Source organism: Erpetoichthys calabaricus, chromosome 8, assembly GCF_900747795.2.
Source record: "Erpetoichthys calabaricus chromosome 8, fErpCal1.3, whole genome shotgun sequence".
In the NCBI taxonomy this organism is placed as follows: domain Eukaryota; kingdom Metazoa; phylum Chordata; class Cladistia; order Polypteriformes; family Polypteridae; genus Erpetoichthys; species Erpetoichthys calabaricus.
In genome coordinates this window covers 7,257,696-7,284,177 of record NC_041401.2, presented here as the reverse complement: position 1 = coordinate 7,284,177, position 26,482 = coordinate 7,257,696, and the positions used below count along the sequence as shown (strand labels likewise).

The following is a 26,482-nucleotide window of genomic DNA, read 5'->3' as shown; positions in this document are numbered from 1 at the left end:
TCGGGTCGCGGGGGCAGCAGCTTGAGCAGAGATGCCCAGATCTCTCCGGCCACTTCTTCTAGCTCTTCCGGGAGAATCCCAAGGCGTTCCCAAGCCAGCCGGGAGACATAGTCCCTCCAGCATATCCTGGGTCTTCCCCGGGGCCTCCTCCCGGTTGGATGTGCCCGGAACACCTCACCAGGGAGGCGTCCAAGAGGCATCCTGATCAGATGCCCGAGCCACCTCATCTGACTCCTCTCGATGTGGAGGAGCAGCGACTCTACTCTGGGCCCCTCCCGGATGACTGAGCTTCTCACCGTATCTTTAAGGGAGAGCCCAGACACCCTGCGGAGGAAGTTCATTTCAGCCGCTTGTATTCGCGATCTCGTTCTTTCGGTCACTACCCATAGCTCATGACCATAGGTGAGGGTAGGAACATAGATCGACTGGTGAATTGAGAGCTTTGCCTTACGGCTCAGCTCCTTTTTCACCACGACAGACCGATGCAGAGCCCGCATCACTGCGGACGCCTCACCGATCCGCCTGTCGATCTCCCACTCAATTTTTCCCTCACTCGTGAACAAGACCCCAAGATACTTGAACTCCTCCACTTGAGGCAAAATCTCGCTCCCAACCCTGAGAGGGCACTCCACCCTTTTCCGGCTGAGGCTTTCTCTATCAAATACAAATATATCCTTCTTCCTTCCATCCTTCCTTCCTTCTACTTTCACCTCCACAACAACCTCTGCCTCTGCATCCACATCCACCTACACATTCACCTCCACCTCCATTTCCACTTCCACCTCTAGCTGTGCTTCCACCTCCGACTCCATTCCTCTGAGGCAAGCATTGTCCTTCTTCCACCCAACTCTAACTCACCTGGATGAGACTGAGTGGCATCTTTTATATTAGACCCAGGAGTACCTCTGGTGCTAGGGCATAGCCCAATGGAAGCACTTCCAGGTCGAGTGGAAGTCCCTAAAAACAGGGATTACAAATCCCCACAGCATCCTCTGGTGGCACCCTTGAACCCAACAAGGGTGCCCCCTGGGACTATAGTTCCCAGCATGCCTTGTGAATATCCATACTGATGTTGCAGCTTAATAAGTCAGTGGAGCATTTAGCCCTGATCTGCTGTCTGGGAAGGAGAATCCACTAAATTTTAGGCTTGGAGTCGTTATAATGACATTTAGGGCTGCATAGCTGTAAACTGTAAATGGAATGATTCAATCACCACATAACGTTTTTACAGACCAAGGTGGTGAGCAGTGTTCAACCTTATGAAATTGTGAAAATTCATAAATGAAAAATATGTATTTTGAACTTCAAAAAAATGGAAGTGCACCTCATTTTGTCTCATTGCTCCACACCACATCCTCTGTTGCGTAGGCCGCTGTGGTTTGTTGAACCGCTGCTGCAGATGCACTTGCCTAGTGAAGTTTAACTGTGCACTGCTGCTACCTCTTCATGCCAACCACTGAAGCTGTAATGTGGTGAAATCAAGCCAGAAATGCTCATATTTATTTATTTATATTGCAGGTGCCTTTGCAACATCTGACAGTTGGTTCCATATCTTTTGATTTTCCAATTGGAAGTACAGGCAGCTGAAGTGACTTGCTCAGGGTCATACAGTGGTGTCAGCAGTGGGATTAGAGCTCTCAACCTCAGGATTTGAAGTCCAAAGCCTTAACCGGTACGCCACGTTGTCTTTCTTCTTCATCATCAGAGCATCCATCCATCCATTTTCCAACCCGCTGAATCCGAACACAGGGTCACGGGGGTCAGCTGGAGCCAATCCCAGCCAACACAGGGCACAAGGCAGGAACCAGTCCCGGGCAGGGTGCCAACCCACCGCAGGACACACACAAACACACCCACACACCAGGCACACACTAGGGCCAATTTAGAATCGCCAATCCATCTAACGTGCATGTCTTTGGACTGTGGGAGGAAACTGGAGCGCCCGGAGGAAACCCACGCAGACACGGGGAGAACATGCAAACTCCACGCAGGGAGGACCCGGGAAGTGAACCCAGGTCCCCAGGTCTCCCAACTGCGAGGCAGCAGCGCTACCCACTACGCCACCATGCCGCCTCATCAGAGCATTAGAATGTTTCTTTGATGAGAACAAGCCATCATTTCTCATAAAATGCAAGGATTGCTTTAGTATAGATCTGTTGATTTGTATAATCTTGGAAAACCTGACTTAAAAAAATGGTTGGATTTTAAAATATGAGTGTTTAATTATTATGAGTATCATAAAATGTGTTGTCGTTAAACACACGGGTTGGCCAGGAGACCTTGTTAATGAAAAGATGGAATGAGTTTGGTTGTGTTCCCATATCATGATAGGTAGCAACAACTCTGTGGTTCGTGTGCACACCTGCAGGGCTGCATGGGAGTTGTAGTTCCAATGGCCAGCCCTTCTGGGTTGTGTACAGTCGTGGCCATTAGTTTTCAGAATGACACAAATGTTAATTTTCACAAAGTCTGATGCCTCAGCTTTTATGATGGCAATTTGCATCTACTCCAAAATGTTCTGGAGAGTGATCAGATGAATTGTAATTAATTACAATGTCCCTCTTTCTCATGAAAATGAACTTAATCCCAAAACACCACTGCATGTCAGCCCTGCCACAAAAGGACCATCATTGCTATGCGCTAAGAGGGCTTCACAGGCAAGGATAGTAAAAATGCATCTAAACCAACTATTTATCAGATCATCAAGAACTTCAAGGAGAGAGGTTCAATTGTTGTGAAGAAGGCTTTAGGGCACCCAAGAAAGTCCAGCAAGCACCAGGACCATCTCCTAAAGTTGATTCAGCTGTGGGCACCACCTGTGCAGAGCTTGCTCAGGAATGGCAGCAGGCAGGTGTGATTGAGGTGAAGACTTTTGGAGGATGGCCTGGTGGGTGTCAAGAAGGGCAGCAAAGAAGCCAAGAAAAACATCAGGGACACACTGATATTCTGGGATTGGACTGCTGAGGGAAAGTCATTTTCTCTGATGAATCCCCTTTCTAATTGTTTGGAGCATCCGGAAAAAAGAAAAGGTGAGCGGCGCTACCAACAGCAGTCCTGTGTCATACCAACAGTAAAGCATCCTGAGACCATTCATGTCACATGGGGTTGCTTCTCCACCCAGGGTAGTGGGCTCACTCACAATTTTGCCTAAGAACACAACCAGGAATAAAGAATGGGACCAAAACATCCTGTGAGAGCAACTTCTCCCAACTATCCAAGAACAGTTTGGTGACAAGCATGATGGAGCATTGGGCCATAAGGCAAAAGTGATAACTAAGTGGCTCGGGGAACAAAATATCAAAATGTGGGGTCCATGGCCAGGAAACTCACCAGACCTTAATCCCATTGAGAACTTGTGGTTAATCCTCAAGAGGCAAAAACCCACCAATTCTGACAAACTCCAAGTATTGATTATGTCAAGAATGGGCTGCTGCCATCAGTCAGGATTTGGCCCAGAAGTTGATTGACACCCTGCCAGGGTGAATTGCAGAGGTCTTGAAAAAGAAAGAAGGGCCAAACACAGCAGATATGGACTGTTTGCATAAATGTCATGTAATTGTCAATAAAAGCCTTTGAAACTTAAGAAATGCTTGTACAGTGATCCCTCGCCATATCACGCTTCGACTTTCACGGCTTCACTCTATCGCGATTTTTTCTCATACACGCTTACGTCACTACGCATGCGCTTTCTGAGAACTTTTATCTAAGCCCCACGATGGCTCCTAAACGTGCTGCTTTTTCTAAGCCTTCTGACAATGAAACTAAGCGCCGGAGGAAGATGCTTACCATCCAGGAGAAGGTGAAACTCTTGGATATGATCAAAGATGGTAATACCCTACAAAAGCCTCCTCACACATATGAAAAGACAGCGCCAGCAACTACCTATCAAGATGTTCTTCAGCTGCGCACCCAGACACCCACTGCCTACTCTTAGTACTCCTTCAGTGGAAAAAGACAACGACGCACCTGCTGAAGATACTGCACCACCTTGTCACGCTTGGGTCACAGATTTGCACATAGACACAGGAGGTTGTAGAAAAAAGGAACTTTATTCAAAGCACTGCAAACAAACATTTGTCTCTTTTCAAAAGTTTAAACATGCTCCATGACAAGTCAGAGATGACAGTTCTGCCAGGAGCAGAGAATGTCTGAGAGAGAGAGAGAGAGAAACAAAACAACCAATTCCAAAGCTGAGAGGCGCTGCACAATACTTTTAAGTAAGCGGAGTACCGCGTGAGAGTTTTATCGCGCGTTATAGCGCAAGTAAGAAGGGTAAGGAACAATGTGAAGGTAGACTGTCAGCTGTTTCAGGGGTTTTCCCAGGGGCCCCTGAGGGTGCGATCAGCGCTCCAGCTTACAACCTGAAGACTCTCCCACTGAGCTCGTGCCGTCATAGGTTAGTGGTTGTGTGTAAGAACTGTGTGTGTGTGTGTAATTAAATGTACAGTACAATAATAATAATATGATATTAGTAATGTCTAGTATGTCTTATTTTCTCTTATTTTGTCTAATATATTGGGTAATACGAGTGTAATGGTGACTAAAGGGTGTTATTTCATGTCTAGAGGGCTCTAATAATGTTAAAAAACATATTTAGAAGGTCGTAAACAGGTTTTCTATACTCTAACTGCGAAAATATTTAATTTATAAATAAAGAATCCTACTTCGCGAAAATTCATTTATCGCGGTAGAGTCTGGAACGGATTAACCGTGATAAACGAGGGTTCACTGTAATTCTATTTCTGTATACCATAGAAACATCTGACAAAAAGATCTGAAAACACTGAAGCAGCAAACTTTGTGAAAACCAACACTTGGGTCATTCTCAAAACCTTTGGCCATGACTGTAGGAGCCACCGTGGGTAGCTTACAGAAGAAGATGCCCCCAGTTGAGGGAGTTTCCTGACTGACCCAGAAGTTCTTCCTGGATGCAGCATGGCAGCACCGGACGTACTCCCAGCGTCCTGTTTAAAGCAGACTGCTCCACTTCACCTGAGGGAAGGAAGGACAAAGCTTGCTGAGAGGAGTGGAGGGGGAAAGTTTGAACAGAAAGTTTATTGTAACACATAGTGGAAAAGAAAGGAAACCTTGTCAAGGTAATCGTGTTTATAAAAAGCCTTTAGTTCTACCAGAAATTGTGTCTGGAGTTTGGAGTGCTGCTACACCCCCTACTGGTCACAATGCAAAACAGAAAAGTACATATTTACTGTGTGTATTTATGGGCTGCGGAGTTCAATAGTCTTCTTCACTTTTGTAAATGTATGTTATTATACAGTACTTGGTTGGCATTTTCTCCCCATGTCCATGAAGGTTCCCTCAGGGTGCTCTGGTTTCCTTCCACAGTCCAAAGTCATGCAGGTTAGGCGAACTGGCAGAGGTAAATTGAGTGCGTGTGTGTGTTTACCCTGTGATGGAAGAATCCCGTATAGGTGTTGTTCCTGCCTTGCGCCTGAAATAGTCTGCGGCTTGTCCAAGATCTTCGTTTCACTAAGCGGTGTCACGCATGCGTGTCTAGTGTGGTCGAAATTTAACATCTTATTAAAGAAAGAAACATCCTTTAATAGGACAATTCAGTAATCAGGCAGGAGAAAAGCTGTTCATTGTATCTTTTAATTACTCCTCGGAAAAATGCCTTGGATGGAGCATTCTTTAAAAGCGTTCTGTTACAGCATGGTCAGAATGATCAGAATGGTGAGAGAAACAAAGGATAGAGGTTCATTTTACAAACTGTTGAATTTACATACAGTGTGAATCAATGCATCCATTCTAGTTTATAGGACATCTGCTGATTTCTTAGTCGTCCTTCAGTACATTTTGTATATTACATCAGCCTTTCTTCTGGTACATTCTTTATATTCTTGACCCTCTCAGTATTTTTCCTAAACCAAATCTTATATTTCAGTATACATTTTGTTGTTCACTTGACCTTTATTTGGTTTCTCACATTTATTAACCCTTTATGCTATTTCTTTAAGATGAATGCTATGTTACCCTAAAATTATTCTTCCACACTAGAGACCACCTTCGTGTCTCTGGTGAAGAAAGCAGTTCCACCCCTGGATGAGAGGGGGCGCTGACACTAACAGTATCTTCTCTTTCTCCAGTAACATCAAAAAGCCAACACCCACACTGCTCAGAGAAGACTCCTCCCCTTCTTGCTCCAACACAATAAAAAGAGGACAATCCAGTGGAGGTGGCATCAGTAATTTGACCCCCATGTGAGGAGGACTGAGCTCTGACTCTGTTGTCACCACTAGTGATTGCAAGGAAGTCAGTAGCCATATTTAATCTTGATTTTTCTGGCGACAGTGTTTTTGTTATCATTTAAAGGGGTGACCAGGTTGGTATGCCAGCCTTTTGCCTGCATGCCCCTAGCGGGTTTGATAGATGGAAAAACTAGTGCACTACAGTATATGCCAAAAAATGCTAAATGGGGAAAGAAACAAATCTGTTAATGAATACATTTCTTTGAATAGTAAAGAAAGGTCATAAACAGGGAAATCCAAACATTCTGTTATACACTCACTGGCCACTTTATTAGGTACACTTTGCTAGTACCGGGTTGGACCCCCTTTTGCCTTCAGAACTGCTGTAATTTTTCATGGCATTGATTCAACAAGGTGCTGGAAACATTCCTCAGGGGTTTTGGTCCATATTGACATGACACCATCACGCAGTTGCTGCAGATTTGTCGACTGCACATCCATGATACGAATCTCCCGTTCCACCACATCCCAAAGTTGCTCTACTGGATTGAGATCTGCTGTCTTTGGAGGCCATTTGAGTCCAGTGAACTTATTGTCATGTTCAAGTATCCAGTTGGAGATGATCTGAGCTTTGTGACATGGCGTGTTATCCTACTGGAAGGAGCCATCAGAAGATGGGGACACTGATGTCATAAAGGGATGGACATGGTCAGCAACAACACTTAGGTAGACTGTGGCATTTAAGTGATGCTCAGTTGGTACTAAGTAGCACAAAGTGTGCCAAGAAAATATCCCCCACACCTATTACACCACCACCGGCACCAGCCTGAACCGTTGATACAGGGCAGGATGGATCCCTGCTTTCATGTTGTTGACCCCACCATCTGAATGTTGCAGCAGAAATCGAGACTCATCACACCAGGCAACATTTTTCTAAGGTTCTGTTGTCCAATTTTGGTGAGCCTCTGTGAATTGTAGCCTCAGTTGCCTGTTCTTAGCTGACAGGAATGTCACCCGTTGTGGTCTCCTGCTGCTGTAGCCCACCTGCTTCAAGGTTTGACGTGTTGTGTGTTCAGAGCTGCTCTTCTGCATAGCTCAGTTGTAACGAGTGCTTATTTGAGTTACTGTCACCTTCCTATCAGCTCAGACCAGTCTGGCCATTCTCCTCTGACCTGTGGCATCAACAGAGAACTGCCACTCACTGGATATTTTCCTTTTTTTTGGACCATTCTCTGTAAACCCTAGAGATGGTTGTGAGTGAAAATCCCTAGAGATCAACAGTTTGTGAAATACTCAGAGCAGCCTGTCTGGCAACATCAACCACACCACATTCAAAGTCACTTCAGTCCCCTTTCTGATGCTTGGTTTGAACTTCAGCAGGTCATCTTGACAACGTCTACAGGCCAAAATGCATTGAGTTACTGCCATATGATTGGCTAAGTAAAGATTTGACTTGACAAACAGTTGAACTGGTGAGCGTAAAGTGGCCGGTGAGCGTACAAAGACAAAGTTTAGGTTTTGTATCCCATCCTTCCGGTATACTAGCCTTCCAACCAGGAAAGGGACAGTTGCTATTTTAGCAAGGCTATCCATCCATCTGCACTGTCTGTAAACTGTTACTTTAAAATGAGTTCATCAAGAGCACGGGGACAGAGCTAGAAACTTGTTACGGGTGAATTACATACAAATGATAGGAGTTTATCTTCACGCAGAGAACCACAGACACGTAGAATAAGCGACCAAGTACTGTGGTGGACTGTAGCAAGTCAGGGGACCTTCAGAACTTGACTTGATGTCATTTTGGAAGGATCCAATGGCTAGGAGTGGTGAGCTCTGTTGGGATCTTCTCATCCAAATCTTTCTAATGTTGTTAGACCTCAGTGCAGCATTTGACACTGTCAGACATGACATCCCTACTGTCCAGAATGGAGAACATGCTGGGTATCTCTGGCACTGCCCTCCAGTGGTTCAAGTCCTGTCTGACTGATAGGCAAGAGTTTGTTAGTCTTGGCAAGAGCAGATCCAGCTCAGCGCCAGTCACACAAGGAGTCCCTCAAGGCTCTTTCCTCGGTCCTCTGCTTTTCTGTATTTACATGCTTCCCCTTGGCCATATTATCCGTAGCTATGGACTGGGTTATCATTTTTATGCAGATGATACTCAACTCTACTTCAATGTTAAAAGTGGAACTTCATCAGAGCTTTCTCAGCTCACAACCTGCCTTAGTGAAATTAAAACCTGGATGGAGCAGAACTCTTTAAAATTAAATTGCAATAAAACTGAACTCCTGCAAATTGGGACTAAAATGCAACTTAATAAAATGAGCTCCTTCCCAGTCTATCTTGGCAGTGATCTCATCAGACCTGCCTCTACTGTAAAAAATCTTGGTGTCATTTTTGATTCCTCTCTCTCTTATCCCGCCCACATAAATCACATTAAGAAACTTTCTTACTTTCACCTCCGTAACATATCCCATGTTCGATCCTTCCTCTCCTTTTCTAACGCTGAGAAACTTGTCCCTGCTTTTATCACATCCCGCATCGATTATTGTAATTCCCTACTGGCAGGTGCCCCTTCTAATCTTATATCATAGCTCCAGCTTATTCAAAACTCAGCTGCAAGAGTCCTTACTCGAACCAGCAGCAGCGAGCACATCACACCCATCCTGCTCCGTCTCCACTGGCTCCCTGTGTCTTACAGAATCGAATATAAAATCCTACTAATAACCTACAAAGCCTTAAATAACCTCGCGCCAAACTACATCAGTGACCTTCTCCATCACTATGTGCCTGCCCGCCCACTAAGGTCCTCTGATTCTGGTAATCTCACAGGTGGCGCAGTGGTAGTGCTGCTGCTTTGCAGTAAGGAGACTGTGGAAGATTGTGGGTTCGCTTCCCGGTTCCTCCCTGTGTGGATAGCGCTTTGAGTACTGAGAAAAGCGCTATATAAATGTAATGAATTATAATCTTGTTGTGCTCCTCACTAATCTACACTCCATGGGTGACAGCAGGGCCTTCAGCTGTATAGCGCCCAGACTCTGGAATGACCTACCGAAATTAATCAGGTCAGCTGACTCCATGAATTCTTTTAAAAAACAACTCAAAACTCATCTGTTCAGGAAGGCTTTTAGTTCTATTTGACTTTATTACCCTTCTCTCAGTTTACTTCTCTGTCAAGATGCTCATGTAACCTGTGTGTGTGTGAGACCATCAATTATGTTGTCTGTTTCTTTTTTTTCAGAATTCACTCTCTTAATCTTCTTTATTTATTTATCTGGTTTGTACAATGCTATATACTGTATACGCTGCCGTTCTTTATTATATTCTGTAAGTGCCTTGAGCATGGGAAAGGCGCTATATAAATAAAATGTATTATTATTATTATTATCATTATTATTATTATTAGTGTTATTATCTCCTGGGCGGGTAACACACCATCATCCATCCCTGATGAGATGCCTGCCAGTCCATATCCTTTACAATATGGAACATGCAACTCACAAAAACATTGTCAGAAGAAACCCAGACTCAAGTTTGCATCAAGCTGATAGCAGAACTACATCCCAAAATGATCATTCATTTTATCAGCAAGTGCGGCATTTGGGGGTGGCAAGTGGGGCGACCGTCCCATACCCCGCTCCTAAGGGGGCCCTGCTTTTAAGGTCCGCATGTCCCGTTCGAGCAGATTTGTCAAGTTATATTCTCCAGTTATATTTTGATAAAGTCACGTATTATCTTGCAAAAATTTAGCTGAATGCTGTAATGAGAAAATCTGGTGTATGTTAATATTATTTTTATTAAATTTGAGGGCAACTTTATGCAGTCCACACATACCGGTAACAGCGTTTGACATAACCAGTCCCACATGGGGTTTGTCAGACCTAGGCCCCGCCCACCCCTAAGACTGCCTCTGTCAGTTAGTTACCCCCTGTTGTTGACAGTTATTACTGAAAAAAAATGTATTCTCCTGTTTTCATCGTGAATAGGAATAGTAAAGTGTCTGGTATAATTTTTATTTCTATTTTTGTTATGTTTCTACCAGGGTTTATTCCCTGGCTTAAGTATAGTACAGGTGCTGGTCATAAAATTAGAATATCATGACAAAGTTGATTTATTTCAGTAATTCCATTCAAAAAGTGCAACTTGTATATTAGATTCATTCATTACACACAGACTGATGTTTAATCAAATGTTTATTTCTTTTAATGTTGATGATTATAACTGACAACTAATGAAAGTCCCAAATTCAGTATCTCGGAAAATTAGAATATTGTGAAAAGGTTCAATATTGAAGACACCTGGTGCCACACTTTAATCAGCTAATTAACTCAAAACACCTGCAAAAGCCTTTAAATGGTCTCTCAGTCGAGTTCTGTAGGCTACACAATCAGGGGGAAGACTGCTGACTTGACAGTTGTCCAAAAGACGACCATTGACACCTTGCACAAGGAGGGCAAGACACAAAAGGTCACATGCTAAAGAGGCTGGCTGTTCACAGAGCTCTGTGTCCAAGCACATTAATAGAGAGGCGAAGGGAAGGACAAGATGTGGTAGAAAAAAGTGTACAAGCAATAGGGATAACCGCACCCTGGAGAGGATTGGGAAACAAAACCCATTCAAAAATGTGGGGGAGATTCACAAAGAGTGGACTGTCACATGGAGTCAGTGCTTCAAGAACCACCAGGCACAGACGTATACAAGACATGAGTTTCAGCTGTCGCATTCCTTGTGTCAAGCCACTCTTGAACAAGAGACAGCGTCAGAAGCATCTCGCCTTCGGACTGCTGCTGAGTGGGCCAAAGTTATGTTCTCTGATGAAAGTAAATTTTGCATTTCCTTTGGAAATCAAGGTCCCAGAGTCTGGAGGAAGAGAGGAGAGGCACAGAATCCATGTTGCGTGAGGTCCAGTGTAAAGATTCCACAGTCAGTGACGGTTTGGGGTGCCATGTCATCTGCTGGTGTTGGTCCATTGTGTTTTCTGAGGTCCAAGGTCAACGCAGCCGTCTACCAGGAAGTTTTAGAGCACTTCATGCTTCCTGCTGCTGACAAACTTTATGGAGATGCAGATTTCATTTTCCAACAGGACCTGGCACCTGCACACAGTGCCAAAGCTACCAGTACTTGGTTTAAGGACCATGGTATCCCTGTTCTTGATTGGCCAGCAAACTCGCCTGACCCTAACCCCATAGATTTTCTATTGTGAAGAGGAAGATGCAATACGCCAGACCCAACAATTCAGAAGAGCTGAAGGCCACTATCAGAGCAACATGGGCTCTCATAACACCTGAGCAGTGCCACAGACTGATCGACTCCATGCCACGCTGCATTGCTGCAGTAATCCAGGCCAAAGGAGCCCCAACTAAATATTGAGTGCTGTACATGCTCATACTTTTCATGTTCATACCTTTCAGTTGGCCAACATTTCTAAAAATCATTTTTTTGCATTGGTCTTAATTGATATTCTAATTTTCCTTCGCCTCTCTACTAATGTACTTGGACACAGAGCTCTGTGAACAGCCAGCCTCTTTAGCAATGACCTTTTGTGTCTTGCCCTCCTTGTGCGAGGTGTCAATGGTCATCTTTTGGACAACTGTCAAGTCAGCAGTCTTCTCCATGATTGTGTAGCCTACAGAACTAAACTGAGAGACCATTTAAAGGCTTTTGAGTTAATTAGCTGATTAGAGTGTGGCACCAGGTGTCTTCAATATTGAACCTTTTCACAATATTCTAATTTTCCGAGATACTGAATTTGGGACTTTCATTAGTTGTCAGTTATAATCATCAACATTAAAAGAAATAAACATTTGAAATACATCAGTCTGTGTGTAATGAATGAATCTAATATACAAGTTTCACTTTTTGAATGGAATTACTGAAATAAATCAACTTTGTCATGATATTCTAATTTTATGACCAGCACCTGTATATTTTTCTTTTTTATTGTTGGCTTTGAAATATTATTCTTCATGTGTTTTTTTGTTCTATGTAATTGTTAATATTGATTTCTGTACATGTTATTCAATTGTTATGTATTGTGCATTCATGTTATGTATTGTACCTCAAGGCTTCATTTCTTGTTTTCTGTGGGTGAAACTCCAAGAGGCGGGGCTACCATTATGTCACTGCTCAGGCACCGCCCACTGCTTTTATAATTCAGGCAGGGCAGAAGGTCCCTCAGAGGTTCATTGTAGTGATAGGCATTTCACTTCACTTTAGTGATTTGATTCTTTTGAACTACCAGTTTAAATGAGTCGATTCCTTTGATTTATTTGATTCATTGATGGGATCAGAGGCAGGTAGGTGCTTATGTGAAAGCCTAGTAACACATTTAAGGTACATAATTCAAATCAGACATTATGTGAAGTGAATTATGCAAGTCTTTCTCGGGTAATGATTCAGTCTGTGAATCAAATGAACGAGAACTGTGAGACTCGTTTGAGAATGAAATAAACGAGCAACATGAGCCTAAATCACTGTGTCACATTTCTAAACTAATCCAGCACCTCATGAAGGTGGAGCTCAAAGCAGAGGCGGCCATTTAGAACTGTAAAGATCATAGGTGTCCTGCGGTGGGTTGGCACCCTGCCCGGGATTGTGCCCTGTGTTGGCTGGGATTGGCTCCAGCAGACCCCCGTGACCCTGTGTTCGGATTCAGCAGGTTGGAAAATGGATGGATGGAAGATCAGAGGTGCTCTCAAATAACCTGGACTGACATACAGCAAGCTTCTGATTACGAGAAGTCTTCTAAAAAAAACCCTTCTAGACATTTAGTGTGTGTCATGTGTGCAGAGAGCACATCACACATGTTAAAAATAAACCTTTGCTGTAACATCAAATTAGACATTGGCATTCAACGGCATCAATGGACAAGCAGTAAATGTGAACGATGCATCGTCGCAGGTGCTGTGTGTGCTCTCTTGTCATTCAGTTATGGTAACAGTGTAAGAGTTAATGTAAGTTTGAAAGAAGCATCAACTCTTAATGAAAATATGAACAACAAAATATGCATTTGAAGTAAATGGTGTGTCACACTCCATCAAAAGGCCTTCTGTTAAGAGAGCGGATACTGAAGAGCCACAGGAGATGCGGAGTTCAGTGCTCAAAACTCAAATCCACAAATCTGCCTAACGACACCAGTAGACGCACAGATGAGGCTGCCAACATCCTCCTTCTGAATGCACATCAAACCGAATAACTAAAGAAATTTAACATGACTGAGCAACGGGGCCTGAGTTGCCTCGAAAGCTTGTATATTGTAATCTTTTTAGTTAGCCAACAAAAAGGGTCATTTTGCTTGACTTTGGCTTTGCAAAGAATAAAATTGTGAAACTTATTTCATGTGGAGTGAAATTCACGCCATTATCCCAGTAAGAATGGTGTTTTGTGTATATTTTAATTTCATCTGCAATCTTGTAGCTGCTGCGGTGGGTTGGTACCCTGCCTGGGATTTGTTCCTGCCTTGTGCCCTGTGTTGGCTGAGATTGGCTCCAGCAGACCCCCGTGACCCTGTGTTCGGATTCAGCGAGTTGGAAATTGGATGGATGGATGGATGGATCTTGTAGCTGTGCCAGCACAGGGACTACAATTCCCATCAGTCAGAAGAACTGTGGTGTTCTGTTTTTTTGTTTTTGTGGAATGGATAACACCGCATGATCGTGGACTGTTTAACCAGTGCAACCACTCAGCCTATTATTAGTGATGAGACAACCATTCGAGCAAAACTGATTTTGTTTGGCTTTGCAGTACTAGGGTGTTGTACCATGTTAGCCATTATGGATATAGTGAGAAGTCAAGCGAAATGACCCATTTTATTGGCTAACTAAAAAGATTACAATATGCAAGCTTTTGAAGAAGGGCCCTGAGTTGTCTCAAAAGCTTGCATATTGTAATCTTTTTAGTTAGCCAATAAAATGGGTCATTTTACTTGACTTTGGCTTTGCAAAAATAAAATTGTGAAACTTATTTCACGATGAGTCAAATTCACACCATTATCCCAGGAAGATTGGTGTTTTGTGGTGTCCCTGTACCCCTCACCATATTTTAATTTCATCTGCAATCTTGTAGCTGTGCCTGCATAGGGACTACAGTTCCCATCAGTCAGAAGAACTGTGCTGGGACTGATGGGAGGACTCCCTGATGAGCTACGTTCAGACAGGAGGATTTCATCTGCAGTGTTTAGCTTTTTTCCTCATCTCTGTGATAGACTGGCATCTCATCCATTGGTTGGTGCTACCAGGACAACCCCAACCACATTGTAATGAAAGTAGCAGGACTATAAAACAAAAGATTAAATGAATTTTTGAAGTGATCAATAACTTTAAGATTAAAAACAAAAATGGCAGCAAAGAATTGTTGCAAATGAATAGTAAAAATGTGGTGGACAAAGCCTGGAGCGTTTTGATTGCCATGTCTCTGAGTTCAGCATGTTGTGTCCTTCTTTTTTGAGCTGCTCACCTGTTAAATGGTGGCAAAGAAACTCAGGCTCTTGTGTTGACAGGATGAATCACCAGAGGGGCACTATTCCTGCCACGTAAATTATAACAGGGGCTTAAGTACGGGTAGAGTTTCCCACTGAAGGTCTCTGTGAATGTGTGCAGGTGTTCCCTGGACTCCGCATTGTAAAAAGAAAGCTGTCCTTCGTCGTAATCGAGAAACACCCCGATTCTGTGCGGCTTCCTTCTCACCAGAAGGGAAGTCACTTTCTCACTGACGACCGAGTACTCCTTCTCATTCCTCAGGCGCACCCTCCTGTATGGCTCCGAACAAAACTCACCCTTCCCCTCCATCTCTAGGGCAACTCCCAAAGTCCACTCAATCTTCTTCCTGACTTCCACTTCCCAGTAGTGTCTCCCCGAGGTGTACGCCTCTCGAGCCTGAACGGAGTGAAAATCCAGATATCTCCTTGGATTATCAGGCACAGTCTGCAGTTTTCCGACGTTTCTCACTTCCTTGCCGTCTTCAGACAGACTGAGGTAAGGATGTGCTGTATCTGCGTCCATAATCACGTCAGCTGAAAACAATAAAGCATAGAACTGAATTAATTGTATTTCTGCATTTATTACTTGAAATTAAGGCTTGCATTCTTCAAGACATTTGTTTTTGTGGAATGCATAACACAGCATGATCATTGACCGTTTAACCAGGGCAACCACTCAGCCTATTATTAGTGACTAGTCATTAAGCCCGTTACAATAACGGGCACTAGAACAGTAGTGCATAAACATTAGTAGGAACAGTCGATATTAAATGGCACGGGACCTTGACCTCATTTTTTTTGTTGGTCGTATTTTTCTTTCTTTCAGCCTTTCTTTTGTTGATGTTCACTTGCTGAGCTGACCATTCTTCGTGGGCTGCCACCGTGCATTGTGTGTCTTTAATTTTCTATGACAGTAATACTGTCTTGTACGTCCACTGGCTTGTACGTCCATAATATACCTTTAACTTTTTCTGGCGGTAATACAGGCGTGTGCGTCGGTAATATGCCTTTAATTTTCACTGAAAGTAATACTGGCTTGTATGTGGCTGTAATATGTGTACCTTTAATTTCCTCTCGCAGTAATACTGGTTTGTATTTCCATAAAACGGCTGTAACTTTCTCTGACAGTAATATCGTGCGTCGCACCGTGCCCCGCGCATGCGCACTTCACCAGAGGACACACACACATGGACACCTGGACGCACACAGGGATTTTATTAAAGAGGATGAGAAAGCCATTCAGAATTCAAAATTGAATTTGTTTAGCTTTGCAAAAATAAATCATGAAACTTATTTCACGACAAGTGAAATTCATGCCATTAGCCCAGGAAGAATGGTGTTTTGTGTATTTAAAACTCCCTGTCCCCCTATATTTTGTTTCCTTTTCAATTGTATAGCTGTGTCCTCATAGGGACTACAATTCCCATCAGTCAGAAGAACTGTACTGTGGCAGATGGGAGGGCTCCCTGATAACCAAACGTCAAATAGGAAGACTGCATCTTCCTAAACACTTTCACCTTCACTTTCTGCATAATTTATTGTATTATAGATTTCATGCCGAATGGAGAATTTTTGCCATTTTTGCCCATCAAGCTACACTCAATAACCAAAAATGACAAAGTGAACATATGCGACCAGAAATTTATTGAAAATACAAAAAAATGAAAGGTCTCACTCCTTGAAGTATTCAGACCCTTAATTTGGTACTTTGTGGAGGCCTCTTTGGCAGCAATTCCAGCTTTGAATCTTCTTGGTATGGAAAGTCTCTACAAGCCTTGCACACCTGGATTTAGGTAGTTTATCCCATTCTCCCTGGCAGGTCCTCTCAAGCTGTGTTAGATTGGATGGGAACTGCAATCTTCAGATCTATCCACACATGCCTGCCTAAGGAAAAGTCATCTCTGATGGAGGATCACAGGAATTGTTGGGTAGAAGGGTCCTTTCATTGGATTGGCTGGCCCAGCGCTGACTCAGCTGTGGAATGGCCAATAGGGGGAGGAAGCTTGATGGCCGAGGTCTCTAGGACTCTAAACAAATCCAATTTGTATTGTGTGATATCATCTACTGTTGAATTGTGCTCTGTACTTTTTAACAAAAGGCGCTATATGAGAACCTCACCTGACACAGACTCACACCAGTGGCACGTTAAAATGAATAAACTTTTATTTTTCTTCACCTGTGGGGCACGTCTTCCCAGTAATCCCCACAGGCACAACACAGTCCCCAGTACAAAGAAAACACCACCAAAACACACCACACACTTTCTTCTTCTTCCACCACTCCTCCTCCTTCGTCCTCCTCCTCTCGACTCACTAAATCTTTGAACATTAGAACACTCTAGACAAGAACAGGCCATTCAGCCCAACAAAGCTCGCCAGTCCTATCCACTTATTTCTTCCAAGAAAACATCAAGTCGAGTTTTGAAAGACCCTAACGTCTTACTGTCTACCACACTACTTGGTAGCTTATTCCAAGTGTCTATCGTTCTTTGTGTAAAGAAAAACTTCCTAATGTTTGTGCGAAATTTACCCTTAACAAGTTTCCAACTGTGTCCCCGTGTTCCTGATGAACTCATTTTAAAATAACAGTCTCGATCCACTGCACTAATTCCCTTCATAATTTTAAACACTTCAATCATGTCACCTCTTAATCTTCTTTTGCTTAAACTGTAAAGGCTCAGCTCTTTTAATCTTTCCTCATAATTCAACCCCTGTAGCCCTGGAATCAGCCTAGTCGCTCTTCTCTGGACCTTTTCCAGTGCTGCTTTGTCCTTTTTGTAGCCTGGAGACCAAAACTGCAAACAGTACTCGAGATGAGGCCTCACCAGTGCATTATAAAGGTTGAGCATAACCTCCTGTGACTTGTACTCCACACATCAAGGCGCTATATATCCTAACATTCTGTTAGCCTTCTTAATGGCTTCTGAACACTGTCGGGAAGTCGATAGCTTAGAGTCCACTACGACTCCTAAATCCTTCTCATAAGGTGTACTCTCGATTTTCCGACCACCCATTGTGTATTCAAACCTAACATTTTTACTTCCAATGTGTAATACTTTACATTTACTGACATTAAATTTCATCTGCCACAAATCTGCCCAAGCCTGTATGCTATCCAAGTCCTTCTGTAATGATATAACAGATTCCAAATTATCTGCTAATCCACCTATCTTGGTATCATCTGCAAACTTAACCAGCTTGTTACTTATATTCCTTTCTAAATCATTTATATATATATTATAAATAGCAGCGGCTCTAGCACTGACCCCTGCTGGTCACCACTCTTAACATCGGCCAGTTCTGATGAGGTTCCTCACACCATCACCCTCTGCTTCCTTTGTCTGAGCCAATTCTGCACCCATCTACAAACATTACCCTGAACTCTCACCTCTTTTAATTTGATGCCCAACCTCTCATGTGGCACCTCATCAAATGCTTTCTGAAAGTCCAGATAAATAATATCATAAGCTCCACTTTGATCGTATCCTTTTGTTGCCTCCTCATAGAATTCCAGCATGTTAGTAAAACACGACCTCCCTTTTCTGAACCCATGCTGACTGCTTAGAATAACTCCTGTCCTTGCCGTGTGTTGCTCGATCTTATCCTTAATAATTCCTTCCATTAATTTTCCTGTGATGCATGTTAAGCTTACTGGCCTGTAGTTGCTTGGATCTGCCCTGTCACCCTTTTTATATAATGGGATGATATTTACCATTTTCCAGTCCTTCGGAATCTCTCCAGTGCGCAGTGACTCCCTAAAAATATGCGTCAAGGTTTTATATCTGTACTCACTAGCCTCCTTAAGAACATGAGGATAAATATTATCTGGTCCTGGTGATTTGTTCGATTTCAGCTTATTTAATCTGAGCAGCACTTCTCCCTCTACAATTTCCAAATCCCTCAGTACCTCCTTAGTAGTCCCTGTTACCTCTGGGAGGTTATCCACTTGCTCACTTGTAAACACCTCAGAAAAATGTAAGTTTAATGCATCCGCTATTTCACTGTCTGTATCTTTTAATTCCCCTTTACTATTCCTGATGCACTTGACCTCCTCCTTGACTGTTCTTTTACTACTAAAATACTGAAAGAATCTCTTAGGGTCGTCTGTCTCCTTATCTGCTATATTCCTCTCCAACTGTCTTTTAGCCTTCCTGATATCCTTCTTAATGGTTGCCCTCATGTTCTCATACGCTCTACAATTCACTTTGCAGTCATTAGTCTTATATGCCTTATAAAGCAGTTTTTTCCTTTGCAACTTCTTTTTTAAATCTTTATTAATCCACCGTGGAGTTTTTTTTAGTTTCCTATTGATTCCAAATTTAGGTCTGTATCTGTCCTGCATTACATGTAAAACATTTTTAAACATGTTCCACTGCTCCTCGACTGTCTCCACACTTAAAAGCTTATCCCAGTGTATCCTACTTAGATTTTGTCACATCTGCTCAAAATTAGCCCTACCAAAGTTCAACTTAACAATTTTAGTCTTTGCATCTGCACTCTTACATAATATTGAGAACTGTATTACATTATGGTCATGTGACCCTAGTGGTTCAATCACCTCTACACCCTCAATTCTATCCTGATTATTACAAAATACTAAATCCAGACAGGCTTCACCCCGTGTTGGTGCTTTAACATGCCGTGTTAGAAAACAGTCATTGATTACTTCTAAAAACTCCTGCTCTTGTACTCCGCCATCTGTAAGGTAGGACTGTGGCCATTGAGTGGTGGTTGCTGGGCCGTTTTATAGTCCACTCAGAAGTGCTCCAAGTGGTTGATTGCTGAGTTCTGGGTGTGGCGAATGCACTGCCCATATGGGCTCAGGAGTCCCAGTTGCAGCACCCCCTGGTGGTGCCTGCGGGACCCAATAGGGCTGCACCCACTGCAATTCCCATGGGGCTCTGCGGGAAACCGAGGCACCACTCCATCCCAGGGGGGTGGCCATCTAGCGTCCAGGGGGAGGTATTGTACCATCCAGGGCTGCTCCCCCAGAATATACCGTGAAGGGGTGTCCCGGCAGGGCATGGACCCCGGCCATCTGCCACAACTTTTAATGTTACTATTGTACTGTGTTGTATTGAGCCCCTTTTTTTTTGACATCCACTGCACGCCCAACCTACCTGGAAAGGTCTTTCTTTGAACTGTCTTTCCCTAGGTTTCTTCCATTTTTTTTCCCTGCAAGGGTTTTATTTGGGAGTTTTTCCAAGAAGACAAGGTGGAGTGGTGGCTCTGAGGCTAGGGATTCACTGGCAATTGGAAGGTTGCTGGTTCAAATCCTGTTAACGCCAAAAGTGACTCTACTTCATTGGGCCCTTGAGCAAGGCCCTTAACTTGCAATTGCTCCGTCCTGGGTATGACGTTAAACTGACTCCAGCCCTGTATATAGGTCCTGCAGGGAAAAACCTGGGGATTAGTGGAATAATTGGCACTCCAGTCACCATAAAACAAAACCTCCCACTGTTCCATTCCATCTGAACTGGTGTGGAGCTGAGGTGTCATCCGTTGCATGGCTGCACTCGGGTCCTAATCTGGGATCCTGAGTTGGTTCATCATGTGATGGGTGTATGTACAATGAGCTATATCAGCACAGGCTCCTAACCTCTCCTGTCTTCTTAGAGAGTCAAGGCTGGGGGGCTGTCAAAAGGCAGAACCTGTTAAAGCTCATTGTTGCACTCCTTGTGTGATTTTCGGCTCTACAAAAATAAATTGTGTTGTATCGTGTGTTCTATGACTTTTTCCAGTCCTCTCAACGATATTCAGGGACTTGTCCCAAAGCTACTCTAGTGTCGTCTTGGCTGTATGCTTCAGATCATGTCATGCTGAAAGGTGAACCGTTATCCCCGTTTGAGGTGGTGTGCACACTGGAGCAGGTTTTCTTCAAGGACATCTCTGTATTTAGCTGCATTCATCCTTTTCTCAATTCTGATGAGTCTCCATATCCCTGCCCCCCTATAACATGATGCTGCCACCACCATACTTCACCGTAGTGATAGTGTAAGACAGGCAATGAGCAATAGAGTTCCATTTGTGTCTCATGAGATCAGAGGATGTTTTCCCTCATTCTCTCAGAGTCCTCCAAGTGCCATTTTGGAAATTTCTTTTGGACCCATTTCTGAGAAATTCATGGATTAAGAAGGAACATAAGGTGTTGCCAAACCTTTACAGAGCAGCGTTCCTTTCTCCAGGTGAGCTGGCCACTCTACCATAAATAACTCCAAGGTGAATTGTAAAGTGAGGGCAACCATTAAGAAGGATATCAGGGAGACTAAAAGACAGTTGGAGAGGAATATAGCAGATAAGGTGAAAGACTACCCTAAGAGATTCTTTCAGTATTTTAGTAGTAAAAGTACAGTCAAGGAGGAGGTGAAGTGCATTAGAAATAGTGAAGGGGAATTAAAAGATACAGACAGTGAAATAGTGGATGAACTAAACTCGCATTTATCTGAGGTGTTCACATGTGAGGAAGTGGATAATCTGCCAGTAGTAACAGGGACTACTAAGGAGGTTCTGAGGAACTTAGAAATTGTAGAGAGTGAAGAGCAGGGTAGATTAAACAGGCTGAAATCAAACAAATCTTCAGGACCAGATATTTACCCTCGAGTTCTTAAACAGGTTATCGAGTACAGATATAAACCCTTGACACATATTTGAAGGAAGTCACTGTGCACTGGAGAGATTCCGAAGAACTGGAAAATGGCAAATATCATCCCATTATATAAAAAGGGTGACAGGGCAGATCTAAGCAACTACAGGCCAGTAAGCTTAACGTGCATCACAGGAAAATTAATGGAAGGAATTATTAAGAATAAGATGGAGCAGCATTTGATAAGACGCCACATGAGAGGTTGGGCATCAAACTAAAAGAAGTGGGAGTTCAGGGTGATTTTTTTAGATGGGTGCAGAATTGGCTCAGACACAGGAAGCAGAGGGTGATGGTGTGAGGAACTTCATCAGAATTGGCCGATGTTAAGAGTGGTGACCAGCAGGGGGCAGTGCTAGAGCCGCTGCTATTTTTAATTTTTATAAATGATTTAGATAGGAATATAAGTAACAAGCTGGTTAAGTTTGCAGATGATACCAAGATAGGTGGATTAGCAGATAATTTGGAATCTGTTATAGCATCACAGAGGGACTTGGACAGCAGACAGGCTAGAGCAGATTTGTGAAGATGAAATTTCCATCCATCCATTCATTTTCCAACCCGCTGAATCCGAACACAGGGTCACGGGGGTCCGCTGGAGCCAATCCCAGCCAACACAGGTCACAAGGCAGGAACCAATCCCTGCAGGGTGCCAACCCACCGCAGGACACACACAAACACACCCACACACCAAGCACACACTAGGGCCAATTTAGAATCGCCAATCCACCTAACCTGCATGTCTTTGGACTGTGGGAGGAAACCAGAGCACCCGGAGGAAGCCTACTCAGACACAGGGAGAACATGCAAACTCCACGCAGGGAGGACCCGGGAAGTGAACCCAGGTCTCCTAACTGTGAGGCAGCAGCGCTACCACTGAGCCACCGTGCCGCCCAAGATGAAATTTAATGTCAGTAAATGTAAAGAATTACACATAGGAAGTAGAAATGTGAGGTTTGAATACACAATGGGGGGTCTGAAAATCGAGAGTCCACCTCATGAGAAGGATTTAGGAGTCATAGTGGACTCTAAGCTATCGACTTCCAGACAGTGTTCAGAAGACATTAAGAAGGCTAACAGAATGTCAGGTTATATAGCGCCTTGATGTGTGGAGTACAATTCACAGGAGGTTCTGCTCAAGCTTTATAACACACTGGTGAGGCCTCATATCAGTGTCATGTTTCAGACAGAATTTTCCCCCTGGCTGGTGTTCAAAGTTGTGTCACTTATTTGTTTTGTTTACATTTATACCATTTTTTTGTACTAATGCTTGTTTTATTATAATACAATAAATGTTTCTCTGTGTGGGGAGTGGTAAAGAGAAGTAGCCTATGTTAGGTCCTATGTGCTTCATGGGTGGTTACCCAAGGGTAGGGACCACCTGCCAATTACCACTAGGAACAGCCCACCACCCTATTTATTTTCGGGAGGGCATTCCATGATTCCTGCCGGCTCATTTCGAATGTGCGAGGGACTGGAGAGTTTTGTGAGTATCTGTGTCTTTGCTTGTGCCTTATGATTTTCTGGATTTTTGAGCCTGTGCTCTGTTTTTGACTATGATTTTTGGATGCTGATTTGGGACTTGTTTGCTGTGTTTGACTTGCCTCTTCAGGCATCTCCTTGTATTCTTCAGAGTTTTGTGAAAATGAAACTTTTATTTTGTTATCAAAATTTGTCTCAGCCCTTTGGGTTTCTAATCAGGGTTTTTCACGGTATTTCCCCCCCTCTAGTGGTCAATTTTTGAAAATGCTTTTTGGTACATGTGAGTTTGGAACTCCCAGGATACAAAAAGGACATAGTAGTGCTAGAAAAAGTCTGGAGAAGAGCGATTAGGCTGATTCCAGGGCTACAGGGAGTGTGTTAAGCTAACAGAATGTCAGGTTATATAGCGCCTTGATGTGTGCTGTACAAGTCACAGAAGGTTCTGCTCAAGCTTTATAACACACTGGTGAGGCCTCATCTGGAGTCCTGTGTGCAGTTTTGGTCTCCATAAAGATATAACAGCACTAGGGAAGGTCCTGAGAAGAGCAACCAGGTTGATTCCAGGACTTGGACAGCATAAAGGTTTGGGTAAATGTGTGGCAGATGACAATGTCAGTAAATGTAAAGAATTACACATAGGTAGTAAAAATGTGAGGTTTGAATACACAATGGGAGGTCTGAAAACCGAGAGTCCACCTTATGAGAAGGATTTAGGAGTCATAGTGGACTCTAAACTCTCAACTGCCAGACTGAGTTGAGAAGCCATTAAGAAAGCAAACAGAATGTGAGGTTATATAGCACCTTGATGTGGGGAGTACAAGTCACAGGAGGTTCTGCTCAAGTTTTATAACACACTGGTGAGACCTCATCTGGAGTCCCGGGTGGAGTTTGGACATAACAGCACTAGAAAATGTCCAGAGAAGAGCAACTAGGCTGATTCAGAGCTACAGGGGATGAGTTATGAGCTGAGCCTTTACGGTTTAAGCAAAAGATTGTGGGTTCGCTTCCCGGTTCCTCTCTGTGTGGATAGCGCTTTGAGTACTGAGAAAAGCGCTATATAAATGTAATGAATTGTTATTATTATTAAAAGAAGATTAAGAGGAGATCTGACTGAAGTGTTTAAAATTATGAAGGGAATTAGTGCAGTGGATCATGACGGTGACTTTAAAATGAGTTAATCAATAACATGGAGACACAGTTGTAAACATGATAAAGGGAAATTTCACGCAAAGATTAAGAAGATCCATAGACACGTGGACTAAGTGACCAAGTAGTTTGGTAGACAGTTGGACGTTGAGGGACTTTCAAAACTTGATCTGTTGTTTTTTTTAGAAGAGTTAAATGAACAGGACTTGCAAGCTTTGTTGGGCTGATTGACCTGTTCTCATCCAGATTATTCTAAGGTTCTAAAAAAAAAAAGTGTAAATAAATGTATCAGCAAGCAATGGTTTTATTATCAACAGTATAACTCTGTTGAAGGTGTAAAGAAACTGTTAATTACTTTATTTTGACCAGCAACATGACTACAAGTCTCCATTTGAATGAGAGCCCTAGAAGTATGGCACCACGCAAAGTGCAGGCTTAGAAGCACATGTGCCACTAATGTAACACGTTTCTTTGCGCTGCCCACGTTTGCTACCCACAATGCATTTGGTAGTTGATGACTGTTTGAGCTCAGTGTGTGACAGAATGTCCATGTCATTCTGTCCAGACAGTTGTGACAATTTGGACGTCTTGTGATGAAGAAACGCCTTTGGGGCTGCTATCCACATCAGTGCCAGAGCTCTCAGGATCTGCTTCATCCAATTGAGTGTCACTATCTCAATCTCTGTCATATTCATCTTGCAACAATCTAGTGGTTTCAAATCATTAGCAGCTTTATACCTTTTTTGCAGTGATGTAACTACGCACTCTTATTTAAAACACTATTTTTCACAAGCTGTTGCTATCAAACAAAAAAAAATTCAATGGCTATCCACAAAATGGCAGCACTATAGCAGGTAACTGGGACGTCGCAGCAGCAAGCTGACTGTGTGTCTAGTCAATGAATACTGAAGTACGAGTTCTCTCATATGTCACATTTTGACTGTCTCAATGACATGCGAGTTAACTTATACCTCACGTGTTAAGACAGCAGGGCGGATTCGCAATACATACGTGTAAATGCTGCCAGACATGTCAATGCTTCTTGTATGAATTGCACAAATTTCTTTGGAAGCAAAATACCATGTGTATGTATGTGTGTGTGTGTAGATAAAATGTGAGTTTCGCTACAAATTCAATTTTATGGGATTTGTTTCGCTCATCACTATTCTTCATTATCACTTAACCAGAACCTTCCCATCACACACACACATTTTTACAAAACTGAATTGTATTAGAAGGAAATACTTTCAGATAGAACACAATTGTAACTGGACTAGTAAGTCACATATCTGATAAGGTCCAAGATGCCCACCAGGATACTTACCTGCAGAACTGATGATTCTTCTCCATTCTAAAAGAGAGAAGCAAAAAACATCAGGCAGACACACAAATTGATACTTCATGGGGTGGGGGAATGGAGCATGGAGTTTATATACATAATGACAGAAAAAAAGAACCGCAACACTGACTACCATGTCAAAGTTCATAGTTGAAAGTGCGGGAGTACAAGGTCCTCAGCAACATTTTAGCCAATTAACATTTTATAGAGAACTATTATTACTACTACTACTACTACTACTACTAATAATAATAATAATAATAACAACAATGTGTATAAAATATGACAACTACCAGTACTACTACTACTAATAATAATAATTCTAATAATAATTATGTGTGTAAAATATGACTACTACTAGTACTACTACTACTACTACTAATAATAATAGTACAGTGGAACCTCGAGATACGATCACCTCTGTATACGAGAAATTCAAAATACGAGGAAAGTATGAGCGAAAAATTCAGATCTAAATACGAGCATTGGCTCGCGTAACGAGCCACGAGCCAGGCTGTGGGTATAGCTCGCGGCTTAGCGAGGGGGCATGGTAGCAGTAGCGAGCCGCAGGGCGATCTGCGGTGTCTGCGTTTCTCACCTAAGTGCACAGGTGGGAAACTGCCCACATCCATGATTTGTCCTGTGGCTGATGGGCTGCAGCTGCCATGTCTTCCCCGCATATATAGAGAAGCGCGAGCTGGTTAAGGGGGAGAAGAAGTAAAAGAAAAGAGAGGAGAGGAGAGGAGAGGAGAGAGAACGGAGGTTGCAGGAGGAGGAGGCAGGAATCCGTAGCAGTTTGTCCACACAGGTGGCACAGTGGTAGTGCTGCTGCTTTGCAGTAAGGAGACTGTGGAAGATTGTGGGTTCGCTTCCCGGTTCCTCCCTGTGTGGATAGCGCTTTGAGTACTGAGAAAAGCGCTATATAAATGTAATGAATTATTATTATTATTATTAGGAAGTCGGTGCGGGAGAGCGAGCGAGTACAGGCTCGCGTGTAGCTGAACAGGCGAGCCAAACAGCTGAAGCAGGACGGTGTAGAGAAGGTCAGCTGCATTAAGTGTCTCGCCTGTTGCAGAGCCCGCATGGGAGAAGCAGGTGAGACGCTAACAGAGAAGAAGCACCGGGGATTGTCATCTGTTCTTTGAAGACTGCTTCCTGTTGACGTTTTAACCTCGTGTTAAAGGATTGTTATTCTTA

At 43.2% G+C, this 26,482-nt stretch overlaps 1 protein-coding gene across 1 annotated transcript in view; it reads right to left on the bottom strand.

The window, feature by feature from the left end:
- Window positions 1-12,888: 12,888 nt before the first annotated feature.
- Window positions 12,889-26,482, bottom strand: part of LOC114655314 (butyrophilin subfamily 1 member A1-like) — a 67,404-nt gene continuing 53,810 nt past the window's right edge. Inside the window, exons 9-10 of the mRNA XM_028806212.2 lie at window positions 25,271-25,297; window positions 12,889-15,213 (exon numbers count right to left, since the gene is read on the bottom strand). Of these exons, the coding sequence (XP_028662045.1) occupies window positions 14,681-15,213; window positions 25,271-25,297 (560 nt within the window). The 3' untranslated portion in view covers window positions 12,889-14,680. The remainder of the gene's footprint in view (window positions 15,214-25,270; window positions 25,298-26,482) is intronic.